At 37.3% G+C, this 23,536-nt stretch overlaps 2 protein-coding genes across 3 annotated transcripts; one reads left to right on the top strand and one right to left on the bottom strand.

Annotated features, from left to right (window-relative positions):
• Positions 1 to 10,552: 10,552 nt before the first annotated feature.
• On the top strand, positions 10,553 to 11,428 carry LOC118479611. The gene has a single exon (XM_035974222.1). It carries the CDS (start codon positions 10,553 to 10,555, stop codon positions 11,426 to 11,428), a length of 876 nt encoding a protein of 291 aa, XP_035830115.1.
• Positions 11,429 to 17,018: 5,590 nt separating this feature from the next.
• Positions 17,019 to 21,964, bottom strand: LOC110937987 (serine/threonine-protein kinase STE20). 2 transcript variants are annotated; one of them, XM_022180453.2, is made up of 8 exons: positions 21,819 to 21,964; positions 18,844 to 21,110; positions 18,594 to 18,746; positions 18,355 to 18,518; positions 18,134 to 18,281; positions 17,928 to 18,050; positions 17,749 to 17,836; positions 17,019 to 17,418 (listed from the first exon to the last, which is right to left on the bottom strand). In XM_022180453.2, exons 2-8 carry the CDS (start codon positions 20,923 to 20,925, stop codon positions 17,237 to 17,239), a joined length of 2,940 nt encoding a protein of 979 aa, XP_022036145.1. In that variant the 5' UTR covers positions 20,926 to 21,110; positions 21,819 to 21,964; the 3' UTR covers positions 17,019 to 17,236. The 2 variants fall into 2 exon arrangements, with proteins under 2 accessions (XP_022036145.1, XP_022036146.1); XM_022180454.2 differs by having other exon boundaries at positions 18,844 to 21,068; positions 21,819 to 21,956.
• Between the last annotated feature and the right edge of the window lie 1,572 nt (positions 21,965 to 23,536).

Below are 23,536 nucleotides of genomic sequence, written 5' to 3'. Positions count from 1 at the left end.
CAAAACCATATCACCAACCTCGAACTCTAGAGGTTTCCTGCTTCGATCTGCGTAGGCTTTCTACCGGTCACGAGCCGCGCTGATGCGGTCTCGTATCTGTGCGATCTTACCTGAACCACTTCAGGACCAACCAATTGTCTATCACCTGCGTCAGCCCAACAAAGCGGCGATCTGCACTTGCGCCCATATAAAGCTTCGAATGGCGCGGCACCAATACTGGTGTGGTAGCTGTTGTTGTATGAAAACTCAACCAGAGGCAAATGTTTATCCCAGCTACCGCCCAAATCCATAACACATGCTCTCAGCATGTCCTCCAATGTCTGAAATGCTTCCTCCTGTTTGATTCCCCAATCAAACTTCTTGTCTTTCTACGTGAGGAGCGTCAATGGTTGAGCGATCTTTGAAAAGTTCTCAATGAACCTTCGATAATAGCCAGCCAAACCCAAGAATTGCCGAATCTCGGTTGGCGTCTTTGGCGTTTCCCAATCCTTGATCGCCTCGATCTTGGTGGGATCCACGTGGATTCCATCTCCATTCACCACGTGCCCAAGGAATTGCACTTCTCTTAGCCAAAACTCGCACTTAGAGAACTTGGCGTACAACTGTTCCTTCTTTAGCAACTCCAGAATAGCTCTTAAGTGCTGCTCGTGCTCAGCCTTCGTCTTTGAATAAATCAAAATATCATCGATGAATACAATCACGAACTTATCCAAGTACGGCTTACAAACTCGATTCATCAAATCCATGAACACTGCAGGTGCGTTTGTCAAACCAAACGGCATAACGAGAAACTCGTAGTGTCCATATCGAGTTCTGAAGGCTGTCTTCGGGATACTCTCCTCCTGTATCCGTAGCTGATGGTATCCAGATCGAAGATCGATCTTTGAATAGAAGCTTGAACCTTGTAGTTGGTCAAACAGATCATCGATTCTTGGCAGGGGATACCTATTCTTGATCGTCAGCTTGTTCAACTCTCTGTAGTCAATACACATACGGAAACTACCGTCCTTCTTCTTGAAAAACAAAACTGGAGCTCCCCAAGGCGAGAAGCTTGGTCGGATAAATCCCTTGTCTAACAACTCTTGAAGTTGTGTCGACAGTTCCTGCATCTCAGACGGAGCAAGTCTGTATGGCGCCTTAGCCACAGGCGCGGCACCTGGAACCAAGTCAATGCGGAACTCCACTTGCCTTTGAGGCGGCAAGCCAGGCAAATCTTCTGGAAAGACTTCTGGGTATTCCCTCACGACAGGGATGTCTTCGATCTTTGGCTCAGCAGCCTTCTTATCTACAATGTGTGCCAGAAAGGCAGCACATCCCTTCTGCAAACACTTTCTTGCCTTCAGGCAGCTAATAATCCTCAACGGCGTCTCACGCTTCTCCCCGTGAACAATAATGGTCTCACCATCATCGGTTGGGATACGAACGACCTTCTCATGACAAACTATCTCGGCCTTGTTACTCGATAACCAATCCATCCCTACTACCACGTCGAAGCTTCCCAACTGGTCTGGTAGTAGATCTAGAGCGAACTCACGCTCTCCCAATTCGATTACGCAACCTCGAATCACTTCATTAGCTTCCACTAACTTCCCATTCGCTAATTCGATCGAGTACGGAATATCTAACTTACTAGCGGCTAAACCAAGCATATTCTTAAATTCTAACGACAGGAAGCTATAATCGGCGCCAGTATCAAATAAAACGGATGCATAGCGTTGGTTTACAGGGAACGTACCAGTGACAACATTGGGATCCTGGCGCGCTTCCCTTGCTTCTATGTTGAAAACCCTTCCGCGGGCTTGGTTCAATTCCGGGCAATTCCTCTTGTAATGCCCAACATCACCGCAGTTGAAACATCCGGGCCTCTGCCCGTTCCCACCATTGTTTCCAGTTTGATTGTTTCCCTGATTTCGATTCATGGCGCCCGCTTGGTTTGCATAATTGACCCGATCCCCATCACCTCCATGGTTTCCTTGGGGGCGATTCCCATTACCACCACGATTATTCCTATTCCCAGATCCTCCTTGGCCTCCCCGGCCAGCACTAGCCCAACAAAAATCCTTCGTATGACCAGTCTTCCCACATGATTCACAAACTCTTAGCCTGCAACGACCAGAGTGATGTCGTTGGCATGAGTTGCACTTGGGTTGTGCACCCATATATCCCTTTCCTTTCTTCTTACCAACTGTATCCTGAGCTGGCGCGTTCTGCTCTCCTCTCTTAACCACCACCCTGGTGCCCTGTTTGAAGTTTGAAAACTTCCTCTTGTTTCCTCCAGATGACTCCACATGAGTCTCCTTCTTCTTAGGCTCCACTTCATCAAACTTGTTTAAACGAATTGCCTCCTCCGTAAGAGCCACACTCAAATCAATAGCTTCAGTGATAGTTGCAGGTTTGGAGGAGGTCACCATGCTGATGATTTGAGGAGCTAATCCCCAAATGAAGCGTTCAATTCTCTTGAACTCAGGTGTAACCATGTAGGGTACCACATGCGACAAATCGTGGAACCTTTGAACATACTCAGCTATCTTAGGACCTTCCATTTTTAGATGCCAAAACTCGGTCTCCAATCTCTGAATTTCAGCGCGAGAACAGTACTTCTTGCGCATGAGTTCTTTCAGCTCGGTCCAAGTCAGTGCGTAAGCAGCAGCTTCGCCAAGTGTTTGGACTTGTAGATTCCACCATGATAGGGCTCCATCCAGAAATAGCCCAGAGATGTAAGTGACTTGCTGATCCAATGCGCATTTGCTCATGCGAAGAACGGATTCTGTTTTCTCAGCCCAGCGGACAAAAGCGACAGCACCTCCTGTGCCATCAAAGTTCACGGGCTTGCAGTCCAAGAACTGTTTGTAAGTGCACCCTGCACGTACATTATAACATATGATTGGCATTAGCACTCTTGCTAAGGGAATCCATTTAGGTCATGGTATGTCTTAACGACTTAGGGTTACCATGAGGTGGATTGTTGTTGTTGCCCGTGTTGCCAGAGTTGCTTCCACTCATTCCTCCTTGAGAGGCAGCATATTGAGCAATAGCTGCAGCAATGACTTGCTGTAGTTCTTCCTGAGTCGTAGGCATCGGCTGTTGTTGACGTCTTGGCGGCATCTTCTAAAGATGTGTTTACGTCGGTCAGGCCATAGTAACGCGTACGTATATAGTAATAGTAATAGCACATAACATCTCATGTTATCAATACCTCACAAATACTAATCATACAACATCCCATGTTACAAATATTATACACAACATCCCATGTCATAAAATATACACAACATCCCATGTCATAATAAAAATAAGCAATCAAGCGAATCAAATATGATGAGAATACTGCGATTACCATATATATCGAGACCACAACGTAAGTGTATCAGTACATCACTGTGTCATACATACATCAATCAACTAGGGGCTATATCACCCCTGTCCAAAAGCTATATCAAATCAGTGTCAAATACATCAAATACATCAAGTATGTGTCAAAAGTCAGTATCATCATGTAGTCTCCAAAATGTTGTGCAATCAAAAGCAATCGCGGTCCTCTCACCAACGTCTACACAAGCAGTACTGATGAGCTCTATACAGATGGCGGTGGAGGAGGGGGAAAGTAAGTATAAAGCAAGCGGCGTAGGTGAAGCCAGTCCTCCTCCATAGCCTGCTGAGTGCGAATGACAGAGGCAACCTGCTGCTCTGGACCTGGGGCTGGGCTCGCTACACCCAGATAGATCTACCGCTCCTGTCCCTCGGTCCTACCATGAGGATTAATGGCCTCAAGTTTCCGCCTACCCACTCACATGATCTAAGTAACAAACCTCCTTACGCTAACCATACCATGTATAAAGTAATCATAAACATTGTAACATGTATTTCACCCCCGCAGTTTAGAAAACTGAAAATAGTTAAGAGAAAAAGGGAGACATGAACTCACAGTCAGTGCGTCGCTATACCAAGTACTCCGAATGTCAGGCAGCTGTGCAACGACCTACATGTGCTAATACTATTAGACGGATGGCCGTGCCTTAGCTTTATAGTTTAAGTTTTTGGGAAATAGTTAGACAACTATTTCGTGTTTATATTTTGCATGCACTTGGTAGTTAATCTCCTTCCCAAGGATGGGGGATTTAATACATGTGTATTTGTATTATATCATTAAGTCCCACTTAATATATTTTTACTTCTCATTCCAAAATATAAATATTTTTCTCAAAAATATTATATTTTCTCTTCACATAATATTTCCAAAATAATGCGTCGACAAGATACGCGTTCATGAATATTTCCGTATAATGCGTAAGTTACGTTTTAGTAATCGTGTGGTAATAATAATTACCGTTGTAACTTATATGTTTGTCGTGTAAGCGTTTGTATTATTTTGGATCTTGTTATCGTTCGAAATATTATTTTTACTCTAAAAATAATATTTATGTATTTTCACAAAATAATCATAAACAGTGTGGTGAAAATATATTTACTAAGTATATATTTATCACGTTTAGTTTTGTGAAAATCCCACCTCCGATTATTTAGTAAATAAAGTAGTGGCGAAATATATTTTGAAAACATATCAAAAATAATTCTAACACTTGTAAATAACTCTAAGTGTTAGGTTTTAGAAAAATTTCGCCAGAGTTTCCCCTGTAACTGGAGGTGGCCACGCTTTCTAGCGTATCATTTTCTTTTACAAAATCATTTCAACACCTCTTTAATCAATCAATCAATTTCCGACACATCAAACTAGTCGACAAGTATGTAAAATCGCATAATCACATGAACTTGTGGTTTTTCCGAAAACTATAGTGTAGATCCCGTTATATTTTGTGGATCTATGTGTAAAGCAACTAAATCTTGTAAAAACCTCATTTTTAGAATAAATCATCCTTTACATCTTCTTGTCATCTTTTACAAAAATTGTTATTTTGCCGGATCTTTCATTTCACAAGTGTTTATACACTAGTGGTTTGCAAAAATCATACTTGTTAGTGTCATCCGTCTTTTATAAAACATGATTTTCTCGACACTTGGTTCTACGAAAATACCACTTGTACATACGTAGATCCGCTAGTTTTAAATACTATTTTACAAGTACAAATACTTTTACACAAGTTCATGTTTCTCGTGTGGTAGAGTTCCACCTTTTAACCCTTGTACCGATAGAAACAAGCTTATGTCAAGATCTATGATCTTAACAAAGTCGGATTAAACGATGATCCGAGCTACCACAACGTAGATCGGGCCTAAATAATCACCATATTTAAACACTACAACTTTTACACAACTTATGATCTTTTAACCAACAAGATTCATGTTTTAGTAAACTTTAAAGATTCAAAAGATAAGTTTCCGAGTTTTAACCGTTACAAATCTTATTAACCACCTTAGATATGTTCGAGAATGAGTTTTAAGCATTATACCTCTAGCTCGGGGCTAGGGAAGAATCTAGGCGAAAAGGTGGTGGATAAAAGCAAGGTAACGAGGTCCTTCCGCTTCCGTTTGCTCCAAGACTCCTAATACGTGACCTTGAACACTTGTATATGCTTGGAATGGATTGAACAAGATCGAAAAATGGATGTAGGAGAGGGCGGGGGTTCGGCCGAGAGCTCTTGGAGGGAGAGAGAGAGTGATTTTGAGTGTTGGTGAATGTGTAAGATTATGATGTGTAATGGTTGGATTTTATAGACATAATCAAGATCATCGTCCAAAGGATTTCGTGTCTCCTTGATATTAGGCAACCTCATTATTTTAATCAAGTCTTGTACCATGATGTTTCCCTCTAGTTGGGCCGATTAGGATGGGGGGGTCATTTGGTTCGATTTCAAGTATTTAGTTAGAGTTTAGTTAGATTAACTAAGTTAGATTAGGGGTTAACTTAGTTAGTTATATGTTGCGCTTTAACGCAGGTGTTAGGGTAATCAGGGACCCTAACTGGCTCAGAAAAAGATCAATAATATTATTGGCCATATTTTCATGTTCGGGGTATAGTCCGGTTGTTCGGTTGGATGGTAATCCGTTAAAGTGCTTAAGTAAGCTTTTAAGCGTCGTTAATAATATTTTTAGTGACACTATTTATTTCCAAAGTGTCAGGAATATTTTCCTCATGTTTTGGCACTTTATTAGTTAGCCAGAAGCTAGTATGTAAATAAAAGTGCTGTGTTTTGTGCTTAGAGTACGTTTTAGGCACATCCAATCATTATATCTTATTCCTAGAGACGCGGTTCTACAACCCTTGTATCCCTACACTCACTATGGGTGTAGTAAAATATTTCTGGCTCATACAGGCCCTTAGAGGCAGTGTCTGCCTGATGCTGGCTTTATCAGCATGTTCAATAGGTTATCCGTTCTAATGCTACTGTGCTTTAGTGCATCATGTTTGTCACTAAGGTTCAACTTGTAAATAATGTAGTGACGGAAATCAAAGTATGATGCAGGAATATACAAGTACTAGAAATCAAGTAGCAGTTCGTCAGCAATTTCAGTTAAGCACAGTGATTAAGCAGCAATTATTTATTAATTAAAATCGTACGGATACCTGGTTTAGTGAGGGTTGTCACACATAATAAAGTATGAAATGTCATAAAGTGTTTAACGAAACAATCACGATCCAAGCCCACAACGACCAGCCCCTCCTTTGTGCAAGCTCCATGTATCTAACGACCTGCAAGGCATGTAACAGAGGATCAACAACTAGTTGAGCGAGTTCACAAAAAGTAAATGCGTAATAGTAAGTTCATTTGTAACATGTGGCTTTACTGGGCCGATAGTACGTTCTATTGGTGGGGGCTTCCCATGATGCATATCCACTAGACTATTCGTAACCATAAGTGTTCTTCATAACCCGAGAACAGTAATACGTACAAGCTTTACGTAGGTTTTACGTAAGTATCCTTCACAAACCGAGGATAGGGGTACGCGGGGGTTTACGTAGGTTTTACGTAAGTGCCTGACACAACCGAGGCAGTAGAGAGTATAAGTCCACGTAGGTTTTACGTGAGTGTCCTTCGCAACCTGAGGACAGTGAGTAGTACAAGTATACGTAGGTTTTACGTATGTGTCCTGCACAACCGAGGATGATGGTAGGTAGTCTAGTAATAGTGTAAGTATGAATCTATTCAATCTCATTCCTTCAATCCCATTCCCAAGCCCTGGGAATCCCATGCCTTAGTAAGAGTGTGAACTCACCTTGGTTTGCTCGGTATGTTATTGCTTCTAGAGTTAAATAATGTTTAAGTCCGTTACACACGACCTAGGGTACATTGCACATAATTTCGAGATAAGTGTTTACATTCATGTAGGGTTTACAAGTCTTTGACATCAGTTGTGATCCGTGTGATAGTTGTGTACAGAATGATATGATGAGATTGTTCACACATACAAGATCATGCAATTTCATTCAATAGCATACAGTCATATACAGAACATACAGTAAGCTTTAACACTGATGTTTGCCACAAACATATATCATATGTGAAATTCGGACTGTTTGTTATGCAATCAGGGTAGCACTAGGTTTTAAATCACAAAGTTGGGCACAACCACACAAGCAAAAAGGTCAGACAACCATCCTAAGCAAGAAACTCGGACCAAGGCCACAACAAAAACCCTGACACACCTTCCCCCCCTTAAAAATTCGGACATTAGGGTTTTCTTTTACAAAAATTCGGACAAGAGGGAGGGCTTCCCTACTTAAAACTCGGACCAGGTGGGGGGTTTGAGGCCATGAAACTCGGACAGGGGACAAGGGGGACTTCCCCTTCACAAAGTCGGACAAGGGATGGGGCTTCCTTACTTAAAAACTCGGACAGGGAGGGGGAGGATCTTAAAACTCGGACCACATGTGTAAAGGTCGGACAAGAGGGAGCTTAAAAACTCGGACCACCCAACCCTAGACAAAAGTCGGACCCCCTCCCCTTCTTGTATAAAACTCGGACTCATCACCTCCCTTTAAAATTCGGACAAGCAACAAACAAGAAACTCTGACCTCAAAAGTTTACAAAGCTCTGACCATATGCATTCGATTTAAAGTTCAGACTTTTAATCAAGAAACTCAGACAACCAATCAAAACTCAGACTTTTGTGACTTCACAAAACCTTGACTGTTAACAACGAGTTTCAACATACGTGATTTCCAAAGCCAATTCACAGAATCAAAGCAACAGTTACATTTTTTTACATTCATACGATCAAAACCCTAATTTCATTGCATCTGTACTGCAGTAATCCAATTATCAATCAGTCATTCTACAATTCTTGTATCTTAACATCAGGCTATGATTACACAATATTCAACATCATTTCACAATAATCATAATTCAATAACACAGAATCATTACATGTGGAACTAGGGTTTTAACATGAATCAATCAATCAACGATTAACAACAAGCAATGATTAAACAATTACCTTGAATAGATTCTAGACAAAAAAGAGGAAATCAAGAGTGATGAAGAACTTGTGCCAATGATGATGATGATGATTGCCAGAGAGGATCAGAGAATGTGAAAGTACGTGCTTAGTTTCTTGGGTGATGATTAGTGAAAGGGATTAGGGTTAAGAATGATTTAAATTTCACTATTAGCACTAAGCACCCTAAAGAATTATCTATCACATATTACATGCACAAGATATACAATTTACAGTTTCACCACCACATTTAAGTATTTGTCAAATCATTCATAAGCAACACATAACCATGCTCAAACACAATATACTTTATTGAATCAAAACGTTACAGTTTCACAGCAAACTAATTGTGCAAGTAAACGATTAAACAAACAGTGAACGTGCAATAAATGCGAAAATGGAATCTTGGAAACTCGAGTTGTCACAAAGGATAACGATCAAATGTAATGAACAAATGACACAAGGATTTATACGAGGAAAAAGCCCTTGATCAAGAGTTGATCTCCGGCATAAAAAACCTCGGGTGATGGAAACTACCGATCACCAACTAAGATTAAACAATAAAAGATTACAACTCGGGATGATAACAAGCTTGTTACAAGGATCACTAATGTTTGAGAGCTGACTGAGAGCTGTTTACGAGTGTGTGTATGCCAAAAATAGCTAAGTGTTCTACTCAAGCTTGTTATCCCCATTTTAAATTAGAAAATAACTATGCTAACAAACTATCCGACAATTATGCAAGCCTCCCACGATCTCCATAACGTCCATAAAAGCTTTGCACGTGTGGAATATTGAAGGAATATACTCCAGGAACTTCGGTAAGACTTGGTCCATGCTCTAGCTCCTGCAAAACAACTTCATATTTGAAATGGACAATCGTTAGTTTAAGGATGATAATAATGATCCTGGATCCTGATCCTGCAACACTCCCTGAGGATCACTAATTCAAACAGAATTAAGGATCCCTGACCCCGGCAGCACTTGAGGATCCATGATCCTTAGGATTATAGAATCCTCCCCTAACAATGATGTTGTATTAATAACAAATAATAATTAATATAACTAAGTTTCCCGAGCCCGGGAAGCAAACCCGGGTAATAACCTAGTGTGTGTGTGTGCGTGTCTATATATATATGAGTAGATTTCTTTAAGATTTTGGACCATAGGAGACAAATTTAGATACAAGTAGATAGTCTATAGTTGATAAATGAATTATGTCTGAATATTCCATTTGAAATAAGTTCCACGAATGTCAATGAAATGTCATTTACGGTGGACCCATACTTATTCCTTAAGTGAAGTAGCGTTTTAGGGCTTTCAAGCACGTGAGTTAAAATCACTAAGAATGAGAGTAGATAAAAATTCATCCTCATCAACCTTGTCATGATTTCTCATGAAATTTGGTTGGAATGGATGAAATTTATAGGTCTCATTTTCCTTTTGTTAAATTATCATTTGGATGATAACAAAAGTTGTGAAAGTGTAACGTATCATCTAGTTTCATCTTATTAATGTTTCTATCCAGATATTGAGAACAAATGATATGAGAGTTTAAGGTAAGTGTGACTTTATGTTGGTTACACAAACCTCACAACCTTCATAATCTAGCCTAAGTATTGATACTATATTCTGATTAATCCCCAGAATATGTAAGGTATCGAAAAGCGTTGTTATAAGACTGCTTATTATGGTTCTTATAGCCTTAATATTTAATTTGTCACTAACTCTCATGTTAGTTATTTGTTGACTTCTGGTAAGGAGACATTTGGAACTAGAGTCAACTTATCATGTGTTAATTGGAATATTAAGATTAGCAGACTGAACTATCATTAGTAGGTGACTTACCTAGTTAATTTATCCAACAGTTCTTTAGAATCATGGAGAGTCTCGTTGCTTATGCCTAGTCTAATGACATAATTATGAAGTGAGATTCTCCCTTGAAGAACCTTAAAGTTGGAATTGTGTACTTCTATTTTGACTATGGACCTTAGAACTATGCTCTTTTAATATTTTAGTGGTTGTAAGGTGAATAACATCTTATTTTCCGTACAAGCTGAAAGGCCAAAGTTTTTGGGAGGTCCAATGTCGAGCTAATGTTAGCTGGGGTTGGAGAAAACTCTTATCTATCTGTTCGAGTGTTCGCTCGTTTTTTTGGATGTCTATTCGGAGTGGCAGGCAAACAAACGTATGGAGTGATAACTGGTGCTCTTGTAGTCCGATTCGGTCGTTCATATCCCCTAGAGCTATTGCTAATGCTGGGTTCTCTTTAAACACTAAGGCGGCTGACATTGTCACGAATGATGGCCAATGGCTATGGCCTCAGGCATGGTATACTCTCTTTCCTGTCCTTATAAATATCGGTTCTATTCAGATTTCTCCTAATACCAATGACCGATTTTGCTGGAAAGATTTGGACGGTAACCTTCAAGGTTTTAGTTCTTGGGAGGTTTGGAATTGTTTGCGGAACAGGTGTCATAAGGTTTTATGGGCAAGTGCGGTTTGGTTCAGCCAATGTATTCCCCGACATTCGTTTCACTTGTGGTTGGTTATCAAAAACAAGTTGAAAACGCAAGACAGGATGACCATTTGGGAAGCCGGTAGTGCTACTAATTTGCGTCTTATGTGTTGCCCTCTATGCAAGTCTGACCGTGATTCAAGAGACCACTTGTTCTTTCAATGTGTATATGCTTCAGACGTTTGGAGATTGGTCAGGCACTTGGTTGACATGGAGAATGTTACGAATACCTGGGATTCTATCATGCAATGGATGGAGCTTAGTGCTAATTCTAGTACTATGGATAACATCATTAGTAAGATCCTGGTAGCGGCTGCAACGTACTTTGTCTGGCAAGAAAGAAATAACAGGTTATTTTCTCATAATCAGCGGAGTGCAAGTGTGCTTGCAAAGGTCATCATTGAGACGGTTCGACTCAGAATTATGGGATTCCGGTTTGGTAGAGACCCGAAACAAAAGCAGATCTTGGATAAGTGGATGATCTCGAAGAGCAGCATCGAAGTTGATCCCGGCTAGAGAGGCTCCTTTGGGTCTTTTGCGTGTTTGTTTAAGGCTGTGTTTTTCTTTCTTGTATTCCGTTTTTTTGGTTGTGACGATTGTCGGGTTTCTTGTTTTTGGTCTTTTCCTAGTCTTGGTATGCCAAGTCTAGTAGTGTGTATCGGTGTCTCGATGCACCCTGTTTTAATATTTGGTTGATATAAAATTTCATCGGGGTAACCCTTTACCCAAAAAAAAACATCTTATTTTCCAGTTTCAAACATTACTATCTTTGTACATATGTTGCTTATCAACACACTCAATTTGCTTTGGTACTTTTAAGTGTTATAGTTGACTTTTAAGGCATCAAATTTGTACAAGTGGAAAATTTAGTATGTAATGTACTGGAAAAATGTACTTATTTCCATGTTTAAGCCCTTTATTTTCTGGGTCATGGTATTATACATTATGATGTATTCACAAATGTCATTTAACTTTATAATTTAGGATTTGAAATGAAGGCATGCATCTTAAGAGTTCTTTTGATTATTCCATAAAAATTAGATTAGTCTTGGAAAAACTTAATCTGGAATAACTTTAGTAATAACATTGATGTTAAATGAGTTCTTGATTATCATAAGAGACATCATGTTCGATTCTTCCTATTCATCATGCTCTACTTTTCTTCTACAGTACTTTTACCAGAAGAGAGTAGTAGGATTATCGTGTCTTAAGAGATAATCAAGGATTTGGTTTAAGAGCTAATTTTATAGAAACTTTAAGTAAAGCAAAACATATTAGATTTAGAAATTATAGTGGATGAGATACTAATTTATAGAAGAAAGTTATAACGAGTAATGTTATGGGTACTAAAATAAGGCAAACAAAATATGGTGATTGATGAATGATCATTAATGTGAGGATCCTTATTTGAAGAAGTTGTGATATGTCTATTACTAACATCAAAATAATAGATTAATTTGAAAAATTCTACTTAAACGAAAACAAATCACCTTTGGGTAGAAGTGAAATCATTTAAGTATGTGTACAAAATAATTGTGAGAAATCACCTTTGGCCAGAAATGAGACAATTACCTTAGTTATGCATGCACTTGTTATGTATGCACTTGTTAAGTATGCTAGACATGAATGAATTAAATCATCTTTGTCCAGAAATGAGATATTCACGTTTGTAAGCCATAATTAACATAGCTTCTTATTATATTTGAACAATAAATAGATGTATTAAATCACCTTTGGGCAGAAGTGATACATCAGAAGCTCATTCAAGTTAAGCTATTTTGGTTTTCTAAAAGTTATTTTATTCTGATTAAGTGTTTACAAAACCATTTAGTTAACAGCAAATCATCTGTTAGCGCGGATCGAACTCCTTTTTGAAATTTCGAAAAATGAGATAATGAGTTTTCGAGAAAATTGAGTTTTTGAGTGCAATAATGATTTCGAATTCCTTATGAAATCTCAAAATCCTGTGAGTTCTCGTAAACATATGATTTTGAATTCTTTTGAGATTTCATGTTCTCCATATAATGAGTTTTCTAGAATGATTATTAGTTCTCGATAATATGAGTTCTCGAGAATGATTGTTAGTTCTCGAAATTATTGAACTCACAAATTTTGATCCGAAAACATAAATTTTAAAGCTCGTAAATTTAATCCGTAAACTGAAGTTGATCCGATAAGGCTGATTATGCTATTTTTTTTAGGGATTTTGATTATAATTTCAAATTATCTCTATCTATCCAAGTTAATTATTCGATTATAAATTAAAATAATATTTTATTTGAAACTTGGAGATGAAGATACATAGTTTTAGAAAACACATCCTTATCCCAAATAAGAGGATTTCTTTAAAATTAAATATTATTATTACCAACTAAAATTACAATGCATAATCGTTGGCATCAAATTTCACAAGCATAAAATCTCACAATATAATATGCATTATAATTTCATGAATCCATATTATCTCCGATTGAATTGATGGAGTGAGTTTAATAAAAGTTTTTCCTTTTTTTTAATCAATTACTTTTTAAGTATGAAAAACATGGATAAGGATTGTCGTATGATGATGTCAAATACTTTTCAACGTCAATTTGTAAATTAATTCAATCAGCATTGTTGATTCACATGAAACAGAATTCGATTGATTATTCTCATCAATTTTTAAACAAAATTATTTATTAAATAAAATTTTGATTCACGTGAAAATCAAAGCTTTAATGATGTTAGGATTTGCAGAATACATGAACTTTTATAGATCATAAGAATAAATTATCAAAGTTCAATTTTATGATTGAATTAATATAATCAAGATACGCTCTGATACCACATATTGATTATATCATTAAAACATGAGTAAAACGCAAATCCTAATTATGTAAATTCAATCATGAACAATAAATAAGATATGTGTACGTGGGAAGCAGACGTCATGTTCGTAAGATTGGTCGAGTTCCCCTTTAAGGGGTACAGTTCTAATGGGTTTAGGTGTTCTTGATGAACACGGTTATAATTGTTTAACCATAAACCCTCGCTAGTAATCTTTATTTATATACATTCAAAGGGAAACCCTATGTTTATCTACTAAGGGTAAATATGTCCATCAAATACTTAGGGATATAGGGGTAATTTGGTCAATGAACAATTAGATAATAATGGCCACTTAATATATTTAATATATAAATATATTCTTACAATTTCAATTTACGCTGATGATTGTCAGGGGCGGCCCTGAGGGTGTGCGGGGAGGACAACCGGCCAGGGCCCGTGATTTCGAAGGGTACATTTTAGAAAAAATCCGATATATATATATATATATATATATATATATATATATATATATATATATATATATATATATATATATATATATAGGGGAGGGTTCATTTGAGAAGAAATTTTTATTGAGAAGAAAAAGAATAAAAGGGTACAATTGTAAAACATTAAATAGTTTTTTTTCTCATCTCATTTATTCTTATGTTTGACTAATTAATTAGTCATTAAGACTATAATCCTCCACACTAAATATTTTTGCCTACACACATCAAAAGTTATCCTACACATTTCGAAATTTATCCTACACATATTGAAATTTATCCTACACAACTCGTAATTTATCCTACACGCCTCGTATTTATCCTACACTATAAATGAATTTTTATTTTTATTTTTTGTGAAAAATATATATCTTAAAAATAAGTTACAAATTTAATATAGTTAGTTATTAAAGATGAAACTACCAATTAATGATGTATGTAAATTTACTAATATACCCTTATAGTTACATTAAGTACAAATATTAAATGAAGTCTAATGAAGCATTCCTATTGGTTGAAGTTTCTTCTTTTTTCTTCTTACAAAGAATTTCTTCTCATTTGAACCCTCCACTATATATATATATATATATATATATATATATATATATATATATATATATATATATATATATATATGTATTATAATTTTTTTTATTTTGAATAGTACACCCATACAAATTATTATGGGTAGTGACGAAAATTAATTGAGATGAAGTGAGAAAAATGGAGCTAAAATGACCGGATGTTTTGGTCGATGCTAGCTCCGGTGAGGAAAGGAGCAGGGTCTGCGGATGATAACATGAAAAAGAAAGGAAAACCTATTTTATTTAACTTGGTGGGCCTTTTTTAGTCTAAATTCAAAGCCCAGATATAACTTAACCCTACTCTTATTTGAAGTCTTTTACTTTTTTCAATGGTCAAAGTAAAATAAGACAAACCAAACAATCGTTTATTTACATTTCTTTATTTATATTGACATAAAAATTATATAAAAATTATATTAAATATGTTTAATTTTATTTTTCTATCCTTTTATTTAGTTTACTTTGTATTATTTTCTATATTAAGATTTTGGTTCTTATTTATATACGGAAGTGAGGAACATATTGTTTGAAAAGAAAAGAGAAACATTACTTTTTACTACACTACATTATTTGGCGTTAAGCGTTGATTATTTAGGTGTTATTTGGTGTTGGTTGTCGATTACTTAGGCGTTAACTTAATTTGTTAGAAACTGTGTCCATTATTTAGGCATTAATGGCTCTAAAACAATCATCCGGATGGCAAAAACGTTAAGACCTAAGGACACATCTTTTCGAGCTCGAACAAGGCACACAAATTCTTAGGGCCGGCCTTGATGATTGTGAGATCAGAGAAATGGAACAATGTTTTGGTTTGGTTTTCAGAGTATGTGTGGGTCGCTAGAAACATGCATTTAAGTTTTAAGATGCATGCCCTTTGGTTTTACTTTTTTTTTTCTTCATGCTCGCAAGGACTTACAATAATAAGACAATAAACATTTGGTATACTAGGGCATTGTAATAATACATGTAATCCTATGAGAATGCATAGCTTAATTATTTTTAGATGCACGATTTAGGAGTGTTTATTCAAATATAAGTTGCTCGCAAAATCATTAGACTCGTTTAGCTCTATTCCCATTTTTGGCAAACACAACCGCAAAGAATTGGCTTTTCCTGGAAATCTAGCCGTTGGATCGAGCTCATATTTCAAGAGTAGTTTTGCAACATAGAGATCTTCATATTCAACGTTGGAGATCGGAAAACAAGTCGGGAGGTCTAGGTTTTACAGCTATTTTCAAAATGGTGGTGATTTTCAGCCCCATAAATCCATAATTTGCAATCTAAAAGATTGGGCTACTCCCGCCGTTGGATTGTCTTGATTTCTAAATTGTAGCTTCTTAACCAAGGTTGTAAAAATCCTCCCTAGGCTCTAATTAGTCGCTGATTAATCACTAATCAGAGGTTGACCGAGTAATGACCGATTAATTGCTAGGCGGTCAACGGTGGTTCTATTCCTCCAAACTTTGACAAACCTTAAATTCCCTTCAATCACTTAAAAAACGGGTAAACGAGGGGTTAAACCATGTCTACTTAAAAAATTAAATATAAAAACGTGTATGTATATATGAAACTAAAAAATACATATAAAATTCTAAATCCGATTAATCCCGGTTAATCGCTAGTCAATACCTCATCGACCAACTAGCGTCTACCAATTCTTACAACATTGTTCCTAACACATATATATTCATTCCCAATGGCCTTGTGTGTCGATTTCGAGTGCAAAGAATGTTTACTGAAACAAATTAGATCCCAGTGGCAGTATTGGATTGCGTTGCATGTCGGGTTTCGAATGGTTTCGTGTTCTTGAATTGTTTGACTAGAAAGTAGAAACCATTCTCTATAAGTTTTTTGATTATGCGCAGCTTAACATATTTTGAGTCATTTGGTTGGGATAAGTTATTGAGTATATTTAGTAACTGGAGTATTGGATTTTTTGCGTACCTTAAAAGTATATTATAATTGAGTCCATTTTGTTGGAGACACAAGTTGAGTTTTTAGTAAAACCAATTGGTGACAATGATTTTTTATTATAGGATTTGATATCGTGTTGTATACAGAACCATGTTATGATCTTTTGACTTGTTAGCCTGTTAAAGGTTACACGGAACCTTTGTTAGTGGCCATACGGATTCGGAGTGTGGCCACGTGCCACATTGTCTTAATGGTCTAATAAATGCAATTGAAATGTATACCTAAATACAAAGATGGTAAATGTAGAAAAAATACACATATATGGATTCAAACATGCTGAGTGTATCGACTTTATGTCCTTACAGATAACATTGTCCACTTGACATGTACGTTATCAAATACTCGAATTTATATTTGAAAAAAGATACATAAATAACAATAATAGTAATAATTTGGATTTAATCATGATAAAGTATACCTTGTTTGTATATTCAAGGGGTAAATATGTGAATCTAAGATGGCTTGTGAGCATGGGCTTTGTGGGCTGCAGACATTATGCGTAATTGATTAGTTATTTCAGTAAAAGACGGTCTCACGGCAGGATCCGGGGCCCAGCACTGCTCCATCAGCCTTCTCCAATCAGGATCACAGTCGCATGGGATCGTAGGTCTAAGCGTGTTATTCACTATGCCTCCTGTAACCGATACAAATTATGCCACACAAAAAATTAACTCCATGTAAACATGCATATGTGGCATCTTACAGTCTGTTATTTAGGTTAGGTTATGTACAGGTCAAAATACACCCAAATACTTTAAAAATTAGACATTGGGAGGCTTTGACCCTTATAGCTTGAAATGAAACATAAATCAAATCAGTTATTGGACTCGCTTGAAATGAAACATAAACAGAATCAACACATTCATAAGAAAATAGATCCACCTTCAGATATTATCAAAAGTTTGAAAAATAATCGACTATATAAATAAGATAAGAGAATGACAAGAAAGTGAAGAATTCACACCTATGATTGCACCATAGTGCATGTTGGCATACGGCTCTTCACGAGTAAGAATCTCCCATAACACGATCCCAAAGGAGAAAACATCAACCTGTTAGATTTGACAGACGACATTAAAGAAAGAACAAATAAAAAAAGCTGTGTTCAACATAAATGAATAAGCTGTAGAGGGGCATTTTTGCCTTTTCAGAAACTTTATTGCTTCCACCATTCAGTAGCTCGGGAGCCATCCACGGCAGGGTTCCCCTAACTCCACCTGAAACCAAAGTGTTCCTCTTGATTTTTGACAGTCCAAAGTCACCTACCTGCGTAATCATAATGTCATTCAACAATACACAAAAAAAAAAAAAAAAACACCCAACCGAATACATAGTATTCATATGATAACCTTGCATATAGGGCGTGAAGAATCCTTCATATTCACAAGAAGATTGTCACATTTCAAATCAAAATGCACAATGTTCTTGGAGTGCAAATACTCCATTCCAAAGGCCGCATCCATTGCAATTATAAGCCTCTTTCGGTGATCAAGATGCCTAAAAATGTCCATACACATTTTAGAGAGAAACCACAATATTTTGTATTAAAATGAAGGCAAGTATTTATTACCTATCTTTGCGAAGTAAGACATGCCTTAGTGAGCCATCAACCATGAACTCTGTGACAGTAGCTAATGTTCCATCGGGCCCATCTTGTACTACACCATAAAATGCCATTACGTTTGGATGATGAAGCTTTGACAGAATTACAGCTTCTCGCCAGAACTCTACTGTCTAGAATTATTAGAAATTAATACATAAGATGCATAACTTTTATTTAATTAAAGATAAGATGTAAACGATGCTTACTAATCTTTCTTGTTCAGATGACCGCCCTGCAAAGCAGCTTTTCTTAATGCGTTTAATCGCAACATCCGTTCCCCTCCATTTCCCATGATACACGGTACCAAATGTACCCGAACCAAGCTCCCTTAATTCTTCAAGATCTTCGTTTCTTATAATCTGCAGCAAAAACCACACAAAACCTACATTAGTCATTCATAACCTTAGCCTTGATATTACTCATTTTAAAAACTTGGGTGTGGGTTGTTTGTTATACCTGTAAGGAACTGATATCAAGATCACCTAGAGAATCAATTGAAGGCAGCCCATCGTTCCTTGTCTCAACCTCATACTCTGAGTCGGGCATTCTAAAGTTTCCTGCCAGGTCATCACTGTTTTTCATCAGTGAATGTGGTTGCATAGATGTTGATTCTGAACCATGGATTTCTTTTTCTTCATCTTCCACGAAAGTGTTACGGCCGTCAGGAAATTGTGAAACATTATAGCCCATAGATGCTTCTTCTTGAGCATTGGATAAAACCACACGATGATCTTGGTCAATAAGAGAAACATCCTTACCCTGAAACTCATTTTGTGCTAATTTCTGAAAAAACGACCAATGTTTAGGTTCATGATTTGCAATGTTCATGCTCAATCCCACACCGTCCTGTGGTAGAACACCAATTCCATGTGAATCTTCAGATATCATCGCTCTTGCAAATACATCAGATAAAAAATCACTGGGAAATCGATCATTGATATCAATCAAAATAGATCCTTGCCCTGGCCTGGAAACACTTTCAAAAGTTTGATCACCACCACTAGTCGCCTGACTGTTAGCTGCAGGATAGTCATGGTGCTTCACTTGTGATCCACTTTCTGATGGTTTATCGAACTTAACTTTCTTCTCAATCATCGCAGATTCAGATACATTACCCGAATCCGGAGCCAAATCGGTGTTGACTTTTGGTGCCTCATTGTTGACTAATCCACCATGGGGTGGGAAATCTTCGGTACGTAAACTTCCAACCGATTCTGAGATTTGGTCAGCATCAGACTGTAAATGTGTAGCAAGCAATTGAGACCCGAGTGAATCGTCTGACTTGGTCAGCCTGTTTTTCTCCATCTGCCCACGCGGAATTCTCTCGGAATGATAAACTCGTGAAGGCGGTTCAAGGTAACTCAAATCAATAAGATCAGAGCCCGAGTTATCGGGAGCCACAGCTGTAAACGAATCATTGTCGATAGATGTAACAACCTTTGCATGTATCTGGTCTTCATTCATTTTAGGTTTTGGGGGAAGCTTTCCTTCACTAGGTGGTGGAACAACTGTTGATGCCACGTCATCTCTTGGGGATTTAACGTTGGTTTGTTTAACTTCTTGCTTCATAGAAGTATCCCCCTTTGGTTTCTCCTCCTTTTGTGGAACACAAGCATCTAGATCGGCTTCTCCATAGGCATTTGACGGAACAGGAACATTGAGGTCAATAAAAGTAGAAGGTGACGACGTATTCCTCTCAACATTTTGGCCATCAAGATCATTTGCTGATTCCCGTCTTGAACCAATATCCATCCCGTTTACAGCAACCACAAATTGGAATTCATTATCACCACCAGAATTAACATGACTGAAACTAGTATCATCTAAATCACTTAAAGAAAATAAAAACAACCTAAGCTTTTGTGACCCTTCTCCTACACCTAATACGTTACATTCCTCCAACATATTCTGTAAATCTTCATCACATGAAACCGAAACTAAAGCATCAAGATCCTCCCCGGGAAGCTGGTATTTAATTGCACAAGTTTCAATATAAATTTCTATTGCTTTTTGGCGTAACTCTTGCCAGTATATATCTTTTCTTATGCGAATAATTCGTGTACTTCCTCCAACATATCTTAGCTTTCCATCACTTGGGCGAGGCAATATTTTACCACCAAAACTACACATAATTTTTATCTTCGGTGAACTATCTGATCCAAGTGAACTGTTAAAATCTGATGAAGTTTGGTGGTTATTTTCAAAACGGGTTGAACCTCTTTCTACAATATTAATCATGGAAATATCTGACCCGCTTTCCGATCCGGTATGGCTGATGCCTAGAATGCCCTTTAGTTCCAGGTAGCCAGGCGTACGGCTTGGATCGCCAGCATGATATGGCATCCTAGGGTTTACACGGTCCCGCATAAATTCTAGAGCAAATTCTTCACCGGTCCGGATCGAATAATTTAACACAGGTTTTACAGAAGTAGGTCTAGCGTTTGTGTTTTGAAAGCTTTGAGATGAGTGTATAGAGTCCATATTCTCATGCTGAACTGGATTGTATTGAATATGGCTGTCAGATTTTGATTGTTCCATTGTAAAACTATTAATTTTGACGCAGACAAATCTTGGTTTCAGAATACCATGAAGACTAAATCGAATTTGTATGGTGATAACTCATGCTTGAATCGACAACACTAAAGTAGAATGGGTCTGCGATAGATGACCATCAATGCCAGCTATACAGTTTACAAACAAGCATAAATTCTGAGCGCATAGATCTGACAAAAGAACAATGGGGATGATTTATTGAGCTTGGAGCCTTTAAAAAGAAAATAAATGAATAACAAAACAGCATTTGTCCAAGCACAAAGGCAGGAATCAAAAGAGTTTACTTGCTTGCTAATTGGTAGTGTACACACAATTTACGTACGTCTTGTATTTAATAAGTTGAGCATACTCGGTATAACTTTATATCAGAAGATGGCATTTTTAAACGGAAGTATACGAGATGCAAAGTCGATCAATTTTTCAAAGAAAATAAACATACTCGTTCTAAACATGGTGTTGTCAAATAATGATTCCCCAGTACAAAGCAAACGATGACTTCCATAGCTGGATCATCCATTTAAACAACAACTATAGCAGATGCAATCTCTTTTTCAAACAAATCCAATATAAGCTTTAGGTACATTGATTGCACATGAATTTGTTGGTTCAAACAAACAGGCAATAAAAAATAAAAAATAAATAAAAAAAAAACTTTTTCATAGCAGTTTTAGAGAAAATATTAGCAGCAGCAAGCTGAGTTCCAGTAGACGGATCGATTGACCAACACCTAAATATTCATTTTCATACATACTTTTATCTTATGCACAGCCACAACAGTATGCATGCGAAGATCGAATCTACAAACCCTAGATCTGGTCTGGAATGGTTGGAAGATAATAAGACACTAGTACGTACGACAAAGGGCAGATCACATATACCTTTAGAAGAAGAGAAGATGAATTTATCCGATTGCGATTGACTTCCGAATCGCCTCTTGCTCGCTCTTCATCCAAGTCAAACGTTCAGCTCCCTCCCTCCCTGTTGATGATGATGGTGTTTATATTTTATAAATCATATCCATATTATCCTCTATTTTATTTTATTTATAGACTTCACTTCATTTATTTTTGTTGACCGCCAAACTATTTTTCTCTCTCTCTTTTTTTTTTTTAAATTAACTTTCATAAAACCACCAACCAAAAGCAAGCTATCACCAACACAGAAAAAGCAAGCCGAAAACCAACATAAAGAAATCCGAAATTACATCAAATCAAAGTTACACCATCTATGCCAATCAAGTACTCCTTCTTTGAACCTATGCTTATACCATAAAAAAACCCAAAGTCTTGATATCGGCAATCATCTCTACCACGTTCGCATCCTTACTTGAAAAGATTTTTTTCATTCCGAGCCCGCCATAACCACCAACAAGCAATAATAACAATGCCATGTAACACCTTCTTCTTGGTTCCTGCTAACCGACAAAGTTCGTGCATATCCACCAAGTCCTTTACATGAAACGCAAAGATACCTGGAACCCGGCACCATCTAGAAATCCCATTCAAAACTCCTGCTGAAATCGCACACCCTGTAAACAAATGTTCCACAGTTTCGTCCGACCCTTCAGACCAAGCACATAGACTATTATCCACATGAATGTTTCTTCTAAGCAAGGTCGTCTTTGTGGGTAATCAATCAAGAAACGCTCGCCACATAAAAATATTGCATTTCAGGGGAACCCATTTACTCCACTTGAACTCGAACCGAACATCATTCAGAGTCGAACCACGCATCCATGTCTTCACACTAGCAACCGAAAATCCTTCATTCCTTGCATCTCTCCATTCCCAATTATCATATCTATCTTCCAATTTTAAATCCTGCAATAAGACTTCCAGCGAACGTTTGGCTGCTACCTCTTCGGCCCTCAACTCACTTCGACGCCACTCCCACTTTAAAATGCGAACCGTACCTGTCGACTGAATCCGATCTCGAACTAAACTCCTCTTATTCTTTTCCAAAGCAACCAGTTCCGGAAATTTATCCTTGAGAGGTTCATTACACACCCATGTATCTAGCCAAAATCGAATCTGGCCACCGTCTCCTAACTTTCCGCATATCATATTATTGAAACCAATGCCATCGACTTTAAACTTGTTCCAAAATGAAACGCAAGTTTTCCAAGTACCCGTGTAAGCATTATTGACCGGAGCAACTCCCCAACTACGAGAAGAGCCATGAATGGCGACTGATGTGTGCGCGTATATACATGTTTTTACAAAGAATATAACACACGATTCGGTTTTAAATTTATAAAAATGATTTATACTTCAACATTAAAACACACACGAAAGGGCAAGTGTACCCCGTCATATATGTAGTAAAGTATCGGTAAGAACCAAGTGTCGATCCAAGGATGTGGGCGGAGAAATAATACTAGACCTTTGTCATTAAACTACCGGTAGGAAGATAAGTGAGTGATTTTTCTAAAAACTAAAATAAGCATAAAAAATATTTATAAAAACATAATAGACTCCAAATAATAAAATAAATATACAACCTTGCTTTATACACAACCAAAGTATATGAACTAAGTCGGTTTTGTCACTTAAAACATTTGGTCATTTTTCCATTTTCAAGACAATTAGTATCCCTT

Source organism: Helianthus annuus, chromosome 6 (assembly GCF_002127325.2).
Source record: "Helianthus annuus cultivar XRQ/B chromosome 6, HanXRQr2.0-SUNRISE, whole genome shotgun sequence".
In the NCBI taxonomy this organism is placed as follows: domain Eukaryota; kingdom Viridiplantae; phylum Streptophyta; class Magnoliopsida; order Asterales; family Asteraceae; genus Helianthus; species Helianthus annuus.
The sequence above is the reverse complement of the archived record's forward strand: the minus strand, read 5'-3'. Positions and strand labels throughout refer to the sequence as shown.

What these genes read in the sequence shown, in the direction of transcription:
- LOC118479611 (XM_035974222.1), top strand. Translation starts at nt 10,553, where the DNA reads ATGTCTATTCGGAGTGGCAGGCAAACAAACGTATGGAGTGATAACTGG.
- LOC110937987 (XM_022180453.2), bottom strand. Translation starts at nt 20,925, where the DNA reads ATGGAACAATCAAAATCTGACAGCCATATTCAATACAATCCAGTTCAG. An exon ending in TTGATATCAGTTCCTTACAG is followed by an intron (nt 18,747 to 18,843) that starts GTATAACAAACA and finishes TTTTTGCTGCAG; the next exon opens with ATTATAAGAAACGAAGATCT. An exon ending in CTTCACGCCCTATATGCAAG is followed by an intron (nt 18,051 to 18,133) that starts GTTATCATATGA and finishes ATGATTACGCAG; the next exon opens with GTAGGTGACTTTGGACTGTC.